This window comes from Salvelinus sp. IW2-2015, linkage group LG33 (assembly GCF_002910315.2).
Source record: "Salvelinus sp. IW2-2015 linkage group LG33, ASM291031v2, whole genome shotgun sequence".
In the NCBI taxonomy this organism is placed as follows: domain Eukaryota; kingdom Metazoa; phylum Chordata; class Actinopteri; order Salmoniformes; family Salmonidae; genus Salvelinus; species Salvelinus sp. IW2-2015.
The window spans coordinates 34623376-34639366 of NC_036872.1; the positions used below are offsets into that span (position 1 = coordinate 34623376).

General features: G+C 39.3%; 1 protein-coding gene across 1 annotated transcript in view; it reads right to left on the reverse strand.

Annotated features, from left to right (window-relative positions):
- LOC111957582 (potassium channel subfamily T member 1-like) overlaps window positions 1-15991 on the reverse strand; it is an 86057-nt gene that overhangs the window by 11942 nt on the left and 58124 nt on the right. Inside the window, exons 17-23 of the mRNA XM_070436908.1 lie at window positions 15766-15915; window positions 15204-15439; window positions 12467-12683; window positions 11566-11671; window positions 10981-11153; window positions 1300-1371; window positions 222-356 (exon numbers count right to left, since the gene is read on the reverse strand). Of these exons, the coding sequence (XP_070293009.1) occupies window positions 222-356; window positions 1300-1371; window positions 10981-11153; window positions 11566-11671; window positions 12467-12683; window positions 15204-15439; window positions 15766-15915 (1089 nt within the window). The remainder of the gene's footprint in view (window positions 1-221; window positions 357-1299; window positions 1372-10980; window positions 11154-11565; window positions 11672-12466; window positions 12684-15203; window positions 15440-15765; window positions 15916-15991) is intronic.

Genomic DNA, 15991 nt, shown 5'->3' on the forward strand with positions numbered 1-15991 from the left:
ACTTTGAATTTCCAGAGTGTATTTAATTGTTTAATGTCATGCTTGAAAAATGATTTTCCCTCTTGAATTTTAAAGACAGAGTATTTATAATGATTTACTATACTGCAAGTAGTCCACACTGTGCCGTAATAGGTTACTTGAAATTAAGACCTACAACCAATCTGTGTGCAGCGCATTTACTGTACATCATTAAACATAGAAGTAGGCATCTCACAGCATACCTGAACATGGTCTGTACGTTGACTATGGTTTTGGCGTCTGCCATATAGTCTTCCTCAGCACTCATGGTGCTCTCCTTGTCCACCACCACCAGGTTATCAGCATAGATGATGCCACACTGCAGAAGATTGTCCAGGCTGCCACAAAGAGAACCCATCATAACACAACACATCGTGACAAGCTGCCACAAAGAGAACCCAACACAAAATATCATATTATGACATTCATGACTTTTACCTGACCTATAATATGTCATTAATGACACTCGTTAATTGCAAATCCCCTGGATAGTAATGATATGTGATATAATATACAGTGCAATCGGAAAGTATACAGACCCCTTGACTTTTTCCACATTTTGTTACGTTACAGCCTTATTCTAAAATGGATGAAATAAAAATAATTCTCATCAATCTACACACAATACCCCTTAACATAAATAGAAAGCMAAAAAAGTTTTGGTCATCGTGTTTCCATTGATCATCCTTGAGATGCACACAGCCAAGACAACGCAGGAGTGGCTTTGGGACAAGTCTTTTAATGTCCTTGAGTGGCCCTGCCAGAGCCCGGACTTGAACCCGATCGAACTTCTCTGGAGAGACCTGAAAATAGCGGTGCAGCGATGCTCCCCATCCAACCTGACAGAGCTTGAGAGGATCTGCAGAGAAGAATGGGTTAAACTCCCTAAATACTGGTGTGCCAAGCTTGTAGCATCATACCAAAGAAGACTCAAGGCTGTAATCGCTGCCAAAGGTGCTTCAACAAAGTACTGAGTAAAGGGTCTGAATACTTATGTATATGTGATATATATATATATATTTTTTAATAAATTTGCAACAATTTGTGTTTTTGCTTTGTCATTAGGGGATATTGTGTGTAGATTGATTCGGAAAAACAACAACTTCATCAATTTCAGAATAAGGCTGTAAAGMATACTCTCCAAATGCACTGTATAGCTAATTAATGTGTAAATGAGGGGGGCACTGCATAATGTCATTGGGATGTCATTGGAATTGACCAGGGTCATTGGAATTCTGTGAAGTGAGGCATTCCAGTAATGAAGGAGTAATGAACACCTACTTATCTATAGTTCCAGCCATGAAGTAGACCATTGGGAAACAGCAGATGGCTTCTAGGAAGTGATTGTCAGGCCTGCAGGAATCACAACACTACATCAATAGGGTGTGGTAGAATTACAACATTATGTTAATCACATTACTTTTATATTAGAATGTATTCATATTAGTATTTTAACAATGTCTGTTCTTCTGAAATGAGTCTCTGAGGCGCTGACAGTTGATTTACGATGCCTTGGTGATAAAACCTAAAGACTGCATTCCATTCCATGATTAGRGTCTGTGTGCCTGTCTGCCGGTGCCAGGCAGGACCTCCCTCCAGTTTATTTCTCCCACATGGCAGATGAATACTGGACTTCATAAATTAAGGGAAGGACCTAGTGTCCTATGTTGCATTAGTATTTTTGTATAATTTGTAGAAACAAGTAGTAAATGACCTKGAGACAGAAACCTGGTGCAATGTAAATCTAGCTGTCTATTGCATGAGAGCACAATGTACCTTAGTATAATTTCACAAATCTGTTGCTTGTCACGTATTCAGGTGGATGTGTCTTAACCATAAAATGCTGTGGCTTAGTTCTGCTCGTAGAGTTCTCAGTAATTGCCTTAAGGGTGGTTACCAACCAACTCCATTASTGCAGTAATMAAATWATAAAGTTYRYTTGTTTTYAAGAAATCTAAAAGTCTCTCTCCTTTGATTCGAATAATTCCACAACAATTTGGCGACGAGGATGGGATGATAATCTTCATTTTGCTGTTTGTTCCCGGGGAAATCCAGGTTAACCGTGCTCGGGAGTTGCATTAGATGCAGCCGGGGAAGCCATACTCCACTAGACGGAGCAGATCGGATCCCCACCTGGCTGGGAGCATCAGCTGAATGGAAATGTCATTTTGAACAGAATTAGATTTAGGTTGAGACTGATTTCTTTCAATAATTGAACTTGAAAGTGCACAGAATAAATAGTACTAATTGAACATTAATGAACATTGTTAATGTTGAGTGGGCAGTTTAGGTGTAAATGTTGAACATTAATTGAACATTGTTAATGTTGAGTGGGCACTTTAGGCGAAAATATTGAGTGGGCAAAAAAAAATGTCACGTAGCTAATGATGTATTTTTCTTGAAAGACATGTTACCCTTATCCTAGGTTGTGGGGTAGGTTGGAAAAGAGAAGTATAGTCTCTTATTTACCTAGGTAGGAAGTGGGCAGTTATGCGAAAAGGGTGTTCATTGTCTTTAAAGTATTCCTGAGGGACGTGGAGTAGGTTTGGAAAAGATAAATAAGTATCTTATTATGAACCCTAGGAATGTAGGCGCTCTTCAATTGAAGTTTATGAGAAATCCTGTTTGAAGAACAGGTTGCGCATACCGGTGTGTTTGTATGATGTCTAGACATTCTATTTCGGCCAGTCTTTTAGGATGTGGTCCGGCCATTGTATCTCAGTGGGACGATCCTTGCAGGTTTCCCAAATTTGGAAACCTTAGAGGTGTTGGATTCGGGGTAAACTTTGAACATTGAATACTAAAGACTTGATAGATCTTGGAAACGAACAATGTCACTGAGGGAGAGAGGGTAATGTATAACGTTTACATTGTCAGGATATGTTATTGTTTGCCATCAGGGATACTCTGGGAGGAGAAGAGACACAGTCTGGTATCAATAACCATGGCAGCCTTGAGTTGGGGAGGTGTGAGCACTTTGGGGTAGAGGTCAGGTTGATGAAGTGAGGAAGAACAGATATCACTGATATTACAGATATCACTGTTCTGTCTAGCAACAGAGATGCATTGGCTGTTCAGTTGTGGAGGAGGAGACTCAGCCAAGGAGAAAGGGTTATCAGTGGTTGTATGAAATGTTTTTTTCGTCTTCCCTTTGGGAAGAATTCAACTTGGTTAAGCTTCTCTAGTGTCAGTGAGTTATTTACTCTGAAAAATAAGAACCTAACAGAAGGAATTTATGATTATGGAAAAATTCGTTAGGGTAAAATGTTAATGTAATAGATTTGACATTCCAAATTTGGGCCTCGTTATAGAAGAAAATATTCCTGCAAGTTATACAAATAWTGATTAAGTGTGTTTGGGAATAGCATTGTGTGAATGTGTTATCAGTCTGAAGTTTGGATAATAAGATACAGAAATGTTTATAATAAACTGATTTAAATATGGATAATAAGTTTAGCTATGTAGCATAATAGTTGGGTTCCGTACATCACTGCCCATCATAGAATATCACAGGGTGGTATTGAGAGCGGGATGTTATTTTATAAAGTAGAAGCAAGTCTATAGTTTCTGGGAGGCTAGACTTTGCCGTGGTTTCTGGGAGGTTAGAGACCCATTGAGGATCCCATGACACGCCGGGCAGCATCCGGGAAACTTGGGTTTTGGGTTCCGCTGGGAGTAGGGCGARGGAGAGTTGTTGGAAACGCACATGGAGTGGTTAATTAATGTGAGTACTTAAGATTTCTAATGTTCTATATGGATTCTGTGAATATACGAAAATATAATGAATGTTATGTAATCAATTACTAGAGAATTGATAAAGTAATAATTTGAATAATATTCATATAGTAACTTGCGCACCCAAAACGTAGATGTACGTCAGGGATGGGGGGGGAAATTACGTTTTCTGAGTTGGTCCCTTTTATGGATAATTTGATAAATATGAGGTTTAAGCATTTCTGACTGTCTACAAAGTCTGGGCAATAGTCTCAGAAACTGATTGGCGTATGTCCACTTTTGGTTAAAATATGGGAAATTACCCCTAACCGATGTAACTATAAATCCTGTATGGGATTTTCTCCATCCGGGTACTACATTTAAAATAAAACTGCCCATAAGGCCTGCTTTTTTAAATTKATTTTTCACAGTATGAGAGGAGTTGCTATATTTATCGAATAAACCCTTTCCCCATAAAGTTACAGCGWATTAAGATGGAATCTCGACGTAACTTATAACATCGTACAAAGCCAAATTAGGGTTTCCATCAAACTAATTATCATTGCAGAGCTAATGTGATATAGTAAAGCAATTTAAATATGTCGCATGAGAAAAGAWAATCCGCTTTTATTACAAGGCGCAAGATCTAGTTTTACATCAATGGATGTTGATTTTATTTATTTGACTACTATGACGGTGAATAAATCCCCTTTGTGCATGTGAAAATCTCTGCGGCGAAACACTTGGACGAACTGTAAGGCTATTTTCTGGGAATTGTGTCGTTATTATGTGCCAGATGTTAAGACTATAAACCATTACGCTTGGGTTATTTGCYGGATTTKTTTGTKATTTCAATAGCATCGGGTCTATGGTATTGACTTYATATTAATACTATGGATATGAATTGCCAGATGTTAAGACTACAAACCATTATGCTTAGGTTATTTTCAGGATTTCTTTGTCATTTCAATAGCATCGGGTCTATGGTATTGACAAAATATTAATACTATGGATATGAATTGTATATACGCTTGTCAAAAACAGCAAGTGTTTGTTTTATTACCTGTAGMCTAATCAGAATGGACTGTTACCTATATCTAATGCATTCCAATAATAGCAGATAGGCAATTGCAATAGAGCTGTGACTATGATCATAATTGATAACTAAACATGGGTATTCATTATTGCATGATAATAGGCTACAACAGCAATGTATTGATGTTGTGGGCAGAAAGAGGCTCCAGCATTGTGAACTATTTGAGTTCCCTCCGAAATGTATCTTTTTCCTTAAGTATTTTATAAATTTGGCGCATTACATGTTAATTTTAAAGTCTTGGTCATTTAATAAGTGTGAAGCCGAAAGGGAAGAGAAAGCTGTTAAGTTTGTTTTCACCTTACGATAGAGATAAARACAGCATGTTGTTTGAGACTGGTTTATTTAAAAAATATATATATATATACTGGTAAGAATAGAAGAGTTTCCCAGTTTTAGTCCGCGGGTGTAAGCGACTGGTGCTCGCTGAACTCGAGCGGGCTGTAAGGGACGAAGTGMGTTAATTTTGTTGAATGCAGAGATGTTCTTTGACAATTTCTAATTATTATTACTCAATTCTATAGTTTGGGTAACACCAGTGATTTAAGAGAACAGTTAATGTATTCTAAAACGATAATCTGTTTACATGACGTGGAACAGTGTCAAGTAATTGAAGTGGATTGCAGTTAGTTTTGACTATTATGTTGATAAGATATCACCAACTTTTTGAAGGTTCTAGATTTGTTAAACAACAGGTTTATATTTTACTACATCAATGCAACAGGTTGCAATGATAAGATTACCAGAAAGGGGTTCTGGGTTTGTTTATTTTAGAAGGTGTTTATTCTGCTTAAAGGGACSKTGTATCATCTGATGTYTTTTAAGTTTACCCTATGGTTTGCAAATACCCACACACAACACACTTGTTATGAATATTTGTTAGTGGTGTTAATACCGTGTTTGACTTATTGTGTGGGTTCATTTCATTTGGTTTAGTGGGMTTTTCACGGGTTAGACAGACTGCACKTTAAAGGGGCACACACAGAATTTTCTTACGTTTTTAGTTTGTGAGTTTTAATTCAACATGTGAATTATTTTGATAATAAATGACCTGGATAAACGTACTGCAAACCTGGGATATTAAATATATTAAATATTTGACTGTTTTTCAATTATTAGTCTAAAATAGAAAGAAACACTTAATTGACTGGTTTGTATGACCTCTGACTTCCTAGTGTGGTTTGATCGCCCTCACTGGAAAGCTGAGAGACATTGGATGATGATTTAAAGGTCATATGTAATACTGATTTGAAGGTCATTTGTAATACTGATAATTATGGAGAAGTTTATAATTAATAGTTATATGTGTGATTCGGACCATTAGAAGAATAGACCTGTCTCTAGTCTATTTTTCTATTCCTTGAATCAAGTATGGGTAAAAAAAAAATATTTATGGAGTTATTAAGGATAGTGATTCTAACTCAATTTGTTATTTTACATTGTTTGATTTTTATTTAACCAGCAGTGGTGTTGTTTGTTTTACACATTAATCACGTTGTGAGTCGTGTCAAAATGGGGGAATTACCAGTCCTCCAAAGGTTTTTGTATTGAAGTTTATACACCTCCAGTGATATGTAGGATTGCATGGAGTGATATATGAAGGATTGTATTGTTGTGTTGTTTATGCTGTTTTGTTAGACATAAATCTCACCAGATTGGGRKTGCTGGATGATCGAGATTAGCAGTCTAACTTTCTGATACTGTGACTCTGCAATGAGGTCGACAGTGTGATAGGGGAGTATAAGTCAATTTGAAAAACAGAATGTCTAGTTTTTTTAAACTTTTGTTTTAGAAATTTGTATTAAGAATAGTTGGTAAAAGTAATAATTTGTCATACAGTCAATGCTTGTCTGGATTTCCCMAATCAGACATGCCCTGAACTAAACTGTTGTTCTGATCTGTCCTCTCTCAAGGTTATAGTGAAGGTGACTACAGATGGGGTCTTGATGSATGGCAGGGATAATTCGGCCAAGAACGATGTGAACCTCAAAACCCCCTCTGACCAGCTGAAGAAGAAAATGGCATTCAATACGGCCCTGTCCTCACAACTTCTATCGAGAGACTGGAGTCAGAGCCAGCATCCTGTACACTGCATCCAATCGAAGCTATCAACTGCTTTTTCTCTCAGGCCTTTTCTCCCAGGAGTGTGACAGGAGTCCACGTGGAGTGAGGATGGAGAGAGATCTGTTCCAAACTTCTCTCATGTTGCTGGTATACTGGTTGGCAAATGAACAAGACATAATGGGTGGTAGAGGTGGTGGTGGTTAGGTGAGACATTGAGCTTGGGACATTATCATGGGCCATCCACTTTGAACTGTAAAGCTATCTGAAGAAGAAAATGAAGAGATGCCAGAAGATTGAGTGCCGGGGAAGGAAGGAGTTGGTCAACTGTTGCCGTAATTGATTTAGCCTTGTCCAAAATMGTTTATTTTGGGGTATCAGGTTGATTGTGGAGGTCTATACTCTGCTAAATGTATAGTAATTTAGAATAAGAATACATTGAGATACTGATCTGTAATTATAATTGTGATGAGAAAGTTGATACTACAATTATGGATAATTATACTGTATGTTAATATAAATGTACATTCTGCCAGTGTTGATGTGTGTTAAAGTTTTAACTTTGAGTGATAGAACCAATGAGAATCKCTGAAGCATTGTCATTCTAAATTTGGGTTGGATAATTCATTGAGTTTTGATTATGATTTGGAAGCTGAATGATTTTTTGAAAACTGACTAATTGATTTGAGTACGTTTTTAGTATGATAATAACTATAAGTGGATTGTTTTTGATTGTTGTTTTACTAATTGTGACATGAGTAAAGAAGTTGTGTACTAAAGATGTTGACACTATTCTCAGCAWGCCTTGGTGAATGGAGAGGGTGAACTCTGATCCTGAGAGTGAAACTGATCCTAATCTATTTGATTACATTTTTGATGATACTGATAATACTCAGGAACTATAGCAGGTTTAAGCTAATGGGAACATAGAGTCCATAGYCGTTGCCTTATAAATAGTGAGYTCATGATGCTTGTCCTGGGTCATATTCATTAGGCACTAAACTGAATAAATTGTAATTAAACCAGGAGTCACTACCTGGATTTGTCCAACAATATATGCTAATTTTAGTTTCTACAGATGGGGATAGAAATAGTTATTTCCACTATGCTGACCAATGGGAGTGTGCTCAGTATCAACATGAGGATTGTGTTTCGTACTGATGGTAAAATGTACTCCGATTTAGATTGCTGAGAATTTCTTAACGATATTTTAATGTTTATATTATTCCCAATGAAGGATAATTTTATGTTAAGGTTGAAAAACTCAATGAACTAACGGATGGTAATTTACAATGGTAATATACTGGTGCAAGGATTATTTTCCTATATGTTTGAGTTAGAGGTTTGATATTTTATTTTTATTCATGTATTTWAAAAAAAGTTGTAATTATCTTTTAAGTTGAGACTAAGTCTCAAAATGGGGGAATGTGGTAGAATTACAACAATATGTTAATAACATTACTTTTATATTAGAATGTATTCATATTAGTATTTTCACAATGTCTGTTCTTCTGAAATGAGTCTCTGAGGCTTAACGCTGACAGTTGATTTACGATGCCTTGGTGATAAAACCTAAAGACTGCATTCCATTCCATGATTAGTGTCTGTGTGCCTGTCTGCTGGTGCCAGGCAGGACCTCCCTCCAGTTTATTTCTCCCACATGGCAGATGAATACTGGACTTCATAAATTAAGGGAAGGACCTAGTGTCCTATGTTGCATTAGTATTTTTGTATAACAAAGTAGTAAATGACCTAGAGACAGAAACCTGGTGCAATGTAAATGTTGCATGAGAGCACAATGTACCTTTGTATAATTTCACAAATCTGTTGTTTGTCACATATWCAGGAGAATATGTCTTAACTATGAAATGCTGTGGCTTAGTTCTGCTCGTAGAGTTCTCAGTGATTACCTTAAGGGTGGTTACCAACCAACTCCATTASTGCAGTAATMAAATWATAAAGTTGTGTTGTTTTAAAGAAATCTAAAAGTCTCTCTKCTTTGATTAGAATAATTCCATGACAATGGACAGGACATAGACAACTGCAACCACYCATAAAGTACAGTACATACACACGAATGGGTATTAGACTATTAGAAGCCATAGCAAATTTTGCAGCCAAACAATTTTCCTTTGGCTATGCATTAAATTACATAATGTCCTAAAATACTGTACATATGCAGCAAATATGTATTCTGTTAATAGTTTTTTGATTCTGCGACAAAATACTGCTTCCTGATAACTCCTCCAGATATGCAATATAGCCTGTTGCCATGGTAACTCCTCAGGAAGTAAGTAGCTGTATAGTGGGACTAGGAAAGATACGCAGACAGTGTGAGATGTTAGTCTCTGCCCCAGACTATWTGGGATTACAGAGCTCCATGGCTTTCTGTTTAGCTACACACGCTTCCCTGGAGAGTGCTCTGAAGTTACTGTAATGAAATCCACACTGAATTATTATAGGCAAAAACATAACACACAAACACACACCCCTGAAGCTTCCCGGAGCTCCATTTATCCAACAGAGAGGCACAGCCAGCGATATGAATAATGCAGAAATTATTTCTCATCCTGCAGCAGTTAAGTTAACTTCAGGCTGCAGCTGTATAATCACCTTTCTCTCTCTACAATTACTTTATGTCACTAGATTTCATTAATCTTCATGCAGCCCAACACTAAATCTTGGCAAAACTTTATATTACAATAACCATCTGAGTGTAATGCATTGAAGTCCTATACCAAGTCCTATAACAAGTCATATACCATAGCATATACCAAGTCATATACCAAGTCCTATACCACATCATATACCAAGTCCTATACCAAGTCATATACCACATCCTATACCAAGTCATATACCAAGTCCTAAACCAAGTCATATACTGTTCCAGTTTCAACTGTTCTGCCTGCGGTTAAGGAACCCCTACCTGTCCCAGACCTGCTGCTTTCAACTCTTAATGATCGGCTATGAAAAGCCAACTGACATTTATTCCTGATTATTATTTGACCATGCTTGTCATTTATGAACATTTTGAAAATCTTGGCTCTCTCTAATTCTTTCCTTCTCTCTTTCTTTCTCTCTCTCGGAGGACCTGAGCCCTAGGACCATACGTCAGGACTACCGGGCATGATGACTCCTTGCTGTCCCCAGTCCACCTGGCCTTGCTGCTATTCCAGTTTCAACTGTTCTGCCTGCGGTTATGGAACCCCTACCTGTCCCCAGACCTGCTGTTTTTCAACTCTTAATGATCGCTATGAAAAGCCAACTGACATTTATTCCTGATTAATTATTTGACCATGCTTGTCACTTATGAACATTTTGAACATCTTGGCCATGTTCTGTTATAATCTCCACCCGGCACAGCCAGAAGAGGACTGGCCACCCCTCATAGCCTGGTTCCTCTCTAGGTTTCTTCCTAGGTTTTGGCCTTTCTAGGGAGTTTTTCCTAGCCACCATGCTTCTACCATCTGCATTGCTTGCTGTTTGGGGTTTTTAGGCTGGGTTTCTGTACAGCACTTCGAGATATTAGCTGATGTACGAGAGGGCTTATATAAAATAAACTTGATATACCAAGTCTATATACCAGTCATATACCACATCCCTATAACCAAGTCCTATACCACATCATATACAAGTCCTATACCAAGTCATATACCACATCCTATACAGTCAATATACCAAGTCATATACCAAGTCATATACCAAGTCTAACCAAGTCATATTCCACATATACCACATCTATAGCAAGTCCTATACCACATCCTATAGGCAAGTCCTGTACCACATCCTATAGCAAGTCCTATACCACATCATATACCAAGTCATATACCAAGTCATATACCACATCCTATACCAAGTCCTATACCACGTCAAATACCACGTCATATAGCTTTTCAAGTCTTAAACAGCAAGTGTAATGCATTATGAAAACATGTATAGGTGTTATTATGCATTTAGTCTGTTAAATGCATTACACACAGGTGGATACATGATATGTTATCTAAAACCATTATAAAGAGGCACAGACCAGTCATGTGGTTGCTTATGGGGTAACCTCACCCTCAAGCTATTGTCCGGTGCGTGAAACTACTTACGGGTAGTCTAATAGCAGGACGATAGGGTTGAGCTCTTTCCTGGGGCGGTAGTAGGCCCGCAGAGGGACGATGAAGTTATAGAGGCCGTTCCCTGCCATCTCTGCAGATACTATAATCAGCTTGTTCTTAAAACCATAGGCCTTGGCATCCTCAAAACTGTTGTGCCTGCAACCCTGGATGTCATGGAAAGTTAAGTAAAAGGTAATTATGTTTCAGGTTTGTTATAATGACTTAAATGTTTGTCAGTGTTACTGAGTGAAGTCTAAGGCACGTTTTTTTGTCCATAAACATATGATATTCCATGAACTATTGTGACAACACTAAACAGTTAGGTTTGTCTGCTGTATTCTATTATTCAAAGATACATACACTTTCTATTCATACAGTCAAGTTTACAAAGAGGAGCTAATGTACAATACAATTGTTAAGACATGGTGCAACCAACACAGCTCAACACAATAAGATATAATAAATTGTTTGCTGTCTTTGGAACAAGACTGTGTGGCTTAATAATTACTACATGAGAGAACAAAACCAAGTTTGTTTGTCAACAATAGACTTCATTACATCCTTGTCTCTACTCACCTTGTCCAGACGAAGGCAGCAGAACGAGGCTTTCTGGGGTAAGAGATGGCACAGGGTTGGAGAGCTGCCAATGTAGGGCGAGTTGGGAGGATATCCTTTCACAAAACTGAGGTGAAAAATGTAAATGAACAACAAATACACACACGTTCAGTCAGAGAGACTTRAGAAGAGGCAATGAACCAAAAACTTTAGCGACAAGGCAATCTATTGAATAATGTATCAATGTCAATCATTGACACCGTCTATTTGTCATTGTGTCATTGACACAGCTATTCGTCATTGTAAAGTATTGCACACATGTTGAAGGTTAACACAAAGGATTGATGGATTGTTACATACAGTAGTATCGAGACCGAGTYTAGCCTTTTCTCAAAGGCTTGTATTTCATGACCACACAGGGGCACTGTGGGACTCCAAGAGATGCCTGTATGGCTCATAACCAGAACACATTATACAATTCTCTCTCTCTGTCTCTCTCTCTCTTCCAGGCAGCAGTCTGGCATACCACAGTGTGTTACTTATYTAACTGTTGTCTAAGGGCTTCAATGGTATGCATTGAAAGATGTAAAGAAAGGGAYAAAGAAATAGAGAGAGAGAAAATAATAAAAGAAAGAAAGGATCCACTCTAACCCCTCCCACACATCTTCTCTTTCCTTTGGTGATGGAATGGATAGAGTAGCTGTGTGACTCAACATTMAGCTGAACAGACATTATAAAAGCCGACTAGACATTATCATATTGACTGTCAGTTAATGAAAACAATAATTCTAGCTACAGCCCAGCCATAAGCCATGGCCTGTAACGTAGAAACCAGCGAGTCCTGATCCACCATTTCGGAAACACTGCCCAAGCCCTTCCAACTTCCCTTTGCCCTCCTCTACATCTCTGATTGYACACTCACTCGGACACCGACGAGCTCTCCTCGTCTGATTGGTTGGTCTCGTCCTCTGATTGGTCACTGAGCAGGTCGCAGGGCAGGATGGAGGAGGAGTCAGCGATCTCCAAGACGGGGGCGATGCTYGGCCGTCTGCTTCCAGACCCGTTCTCTGTGGGCAGGGTTAGCTTGCTGCTGTCCTCTGGGGGGTCCGTCGGGTTCTGGAGGTCGATGGCTACCGTCCCTGAAAGAGGTGGTTGAATGGTTGGTAAGATAGTTGGTCGGTAAGACAATGGGGCGGGATTGGGCACCACAGATAGATAAGTTGCTGTAATTGTMTACAGAAACCTTAAGTTGATATACTATGATTTCCTATGAATACTCTATACTCTATAGTGCAGTGTAAGCACATTTTATGTTGCCTTGCATGATTCATTATCTAATCATCTTTTTGTGTGAAATGAGCCAGTACAGCTGATGTGCTAACTGCACTGTCATTGCTTCTGGTTGAATTAGTAAAGTCACTTAGTCTTTTGTCCTTTCCCAAAGCAGCACACTCATCCATCAAACTCATGTGTCCTCAATGCACTGAATTTTATTAGACTTTACAGACGAATGTCCTCAATGTTATCTTTTCAACACTATCCGATCTACCACCCATCTAATTGAACAAAAAGTACATGTATCCATATATGACAGCTGTACTATACAGTACCTGGACAAAGAGCAGTTGAATACAACATGTTTTTAATAGATTGTGTCTGTCACGGCCGTCAAATGAAGAGGACCAAAGCGCAGCGTGGTGAGCGTACATATTCCTTTTTATTAGGATGATGCCGACAAAAACAATAAACAATACAAAAACGACCATGAAGCTTAAGGCTATAGTGCCACAAACAAAGACAACTTCCCACACTGAAAGAAGGGAAAAGGGCTACCTAAGTATGGTTCCCAATCAGAGACAACGATAGACAGCTGTCCCTGATTGAGAACCATACCCGGCCAAAACATAGAAATACAAAATCATAGAAAACAAAAACATAGAATGCCCACCCCAAATCACACTCTGACCAAACCAAATAGAGACATAAAAAGGCTCTCTAAGGTCAGGGCGTGACAGTGTCAACTGAATGAATGTCCTTGAGGTTATTGTCCTCATGGTAAATGACATATTCTAAAGCCTTCCATCCATTTAGATGTGTCTACCTTGTATCTCATTTCTGAAAGGTTAAACATCGGGAATATCTTAATCTTGTTGTAATGGGAAGTAGCAGCATCCAACGCAAGTACAAGTACATTAAATGCATTTTTGATAAACAGAACTAAAACGATGCAAAACTATGTGCAAAAACCCTGCAAAGAACTGATTAACAGCAAATCACAGGAGGTTGGTGYCACCTTAATTGGGGAGYACAGGCTTGTGATAATGTCTGGAGCGGAATAGCTGGAATGGCATCAAATACAGCAAACACATGGTTTGATGCCATTCCATTGGCTCTGTTCCAGCCATTATTATGAGCCGTCCTCCCCTCAGCAGCCTCCACTGCAACACATTTACGGAAAACATCAAGCCTATACCAATACAACAGAATAACTGTGTTGACAGAAATCCTTCACCAACTACACTACGGTGTTGCCTTACAACAGGACAATTCAATAGTAGCAACATGCACAAACTTACCATACGAAGTGGCCTGATCAACTTTAACACGTCATAGTAAAACAACAACAACAAAAACAACAACAACAACAGAAACCAAGTCAGCCCAGAAAAGGAAAAAAGCCAATAGAGTCAGACAAGAACACATGCATGAAGTCACATACAAAACAACCATCACCACCAACATGTCAATGGCAACATTGCACTGTGAAAGGTAACATTGCACTGTGAAAGGTAACATTGCACTGTGAAAGGTAACATTGCACTGTGAAAGGTAACATTGCACTGGTGAAACGGTAACACATTGCACTGTGAAAGGTAACATTGCACTGTGAAAGGTAACATTGCACTGTGAAAGGTAACATTGCACTGTGAAAGGTAACATTGCACTGTGAAAGATAGCAATGCACTGTGAAAGGTCGCATTGCACTGTGAAAGTTAGCAAATACATAGCAGTGACAAGTGAAGAATCCCTCCTCGCTCCCATTCTCTCACGCCCTTGCAACACTGGGCTCACTCCTCTGATTTTCCCTCCCTCTGTCTGATCTTTATAAGACTCTGCCCTCCCTCCCTCCCTCCAACACTCTGATATTTATAAGACTCTGCCGTTCCTCCTCACTCCCCTTCTCCCTGATCTTTATAACCCTACTCTGAAAATATAGTTTACCAAGCTACCAATTACTTTACACTGGAATAAGTTAAGCTACACTAAAGCTACCCTTAAGAAAAATAATCAAAAATGTCATAGACTAAAAATTGCAAGAACAGATCACTCTGTAGTCAGATGTCAACATAATGTGTGATTTAGCCTAAAAAACACAGGAAGTGAGAATTAGGCAGCCCCGATGCCAAGAAAAGTTGTGTGTAGTTAGCTACACAACTACATGGCAAAACAAGTTATTCATTACTGAACAAAACTCTACAAAGATTAGAATTTAGATCAACTACAACCAAGCTAGTGCAAAATGTACTGTAATTCAATTACTAGTTGTTACATTACATGTAGTTCATTACCTCCCAACACTGAGGCTCCCCCATCCATCCTCCCTCTCACCTTCTCCCCTTTACTAAGCTATCCCTCCCTCCCTTCCCTTCGTTCCTCACCCATACTGGCGATGATGCTGTGTACAGGCAGCCTGGAGGGGGCGTCGTACAGCCCGGCCACCGGCAGGCCCTTGTTGTCCTTCTCCTCCTGTTTAAAGATGAAGGCGCTGTTCTCCTCCTTGGTGATGTTGATGTAGTAGCAGGTGTCTGGGGCGGCCATGATGTGGCGAGGACCAGGGTTCAGCAGGATGCTCTTGTTGTCCTCCCTCTTCACCCCGATCAGACACACACCATACCTGAGGGGAGATGGAGAACAGCCATCTGGTATGCTGTGCTTAGTGTAATCCAGTGGTGCATAACTCTGGTTCTAAAGGGCTTCTGGCTACAGGCTATGCCGGTTTGCCTTGGTTTGACAGAGAGTGATTAACCTCGAAGCCATGAACCAAGAGACAAATACCCAGGGAGCCTATCTAATCGAAACCCAAGAATATGCCACATATTTACAGATGTATCAATCAAGTGCCAGGGGAAACGGACACTAAGACTGCTGTCCTCAAGGTTTGCAGAGAATCAGAGAACAGCAAGAAGGTCTTATACAAGCCATGGCAGGAAGTCTACTCACTTCTTGTGTGCGTGGAAGGAGGCATAGGTGAAACTCTTCCCATCATACTCCCCAAAGAACTTGCTGTCACAGAGGCGGATATGGTAGACCTCGTTCCCCGAGCACCGTCCGTACGTCCTCTGCCACTGTTCTGGAGACAGCTGGCCTTCCCTGTAGTCAAAAACAGAAGAAGTGGAGAAAACTCATTGTGGCCTTATGTCCCAAAGGGGAGGAAGATGACTGATGA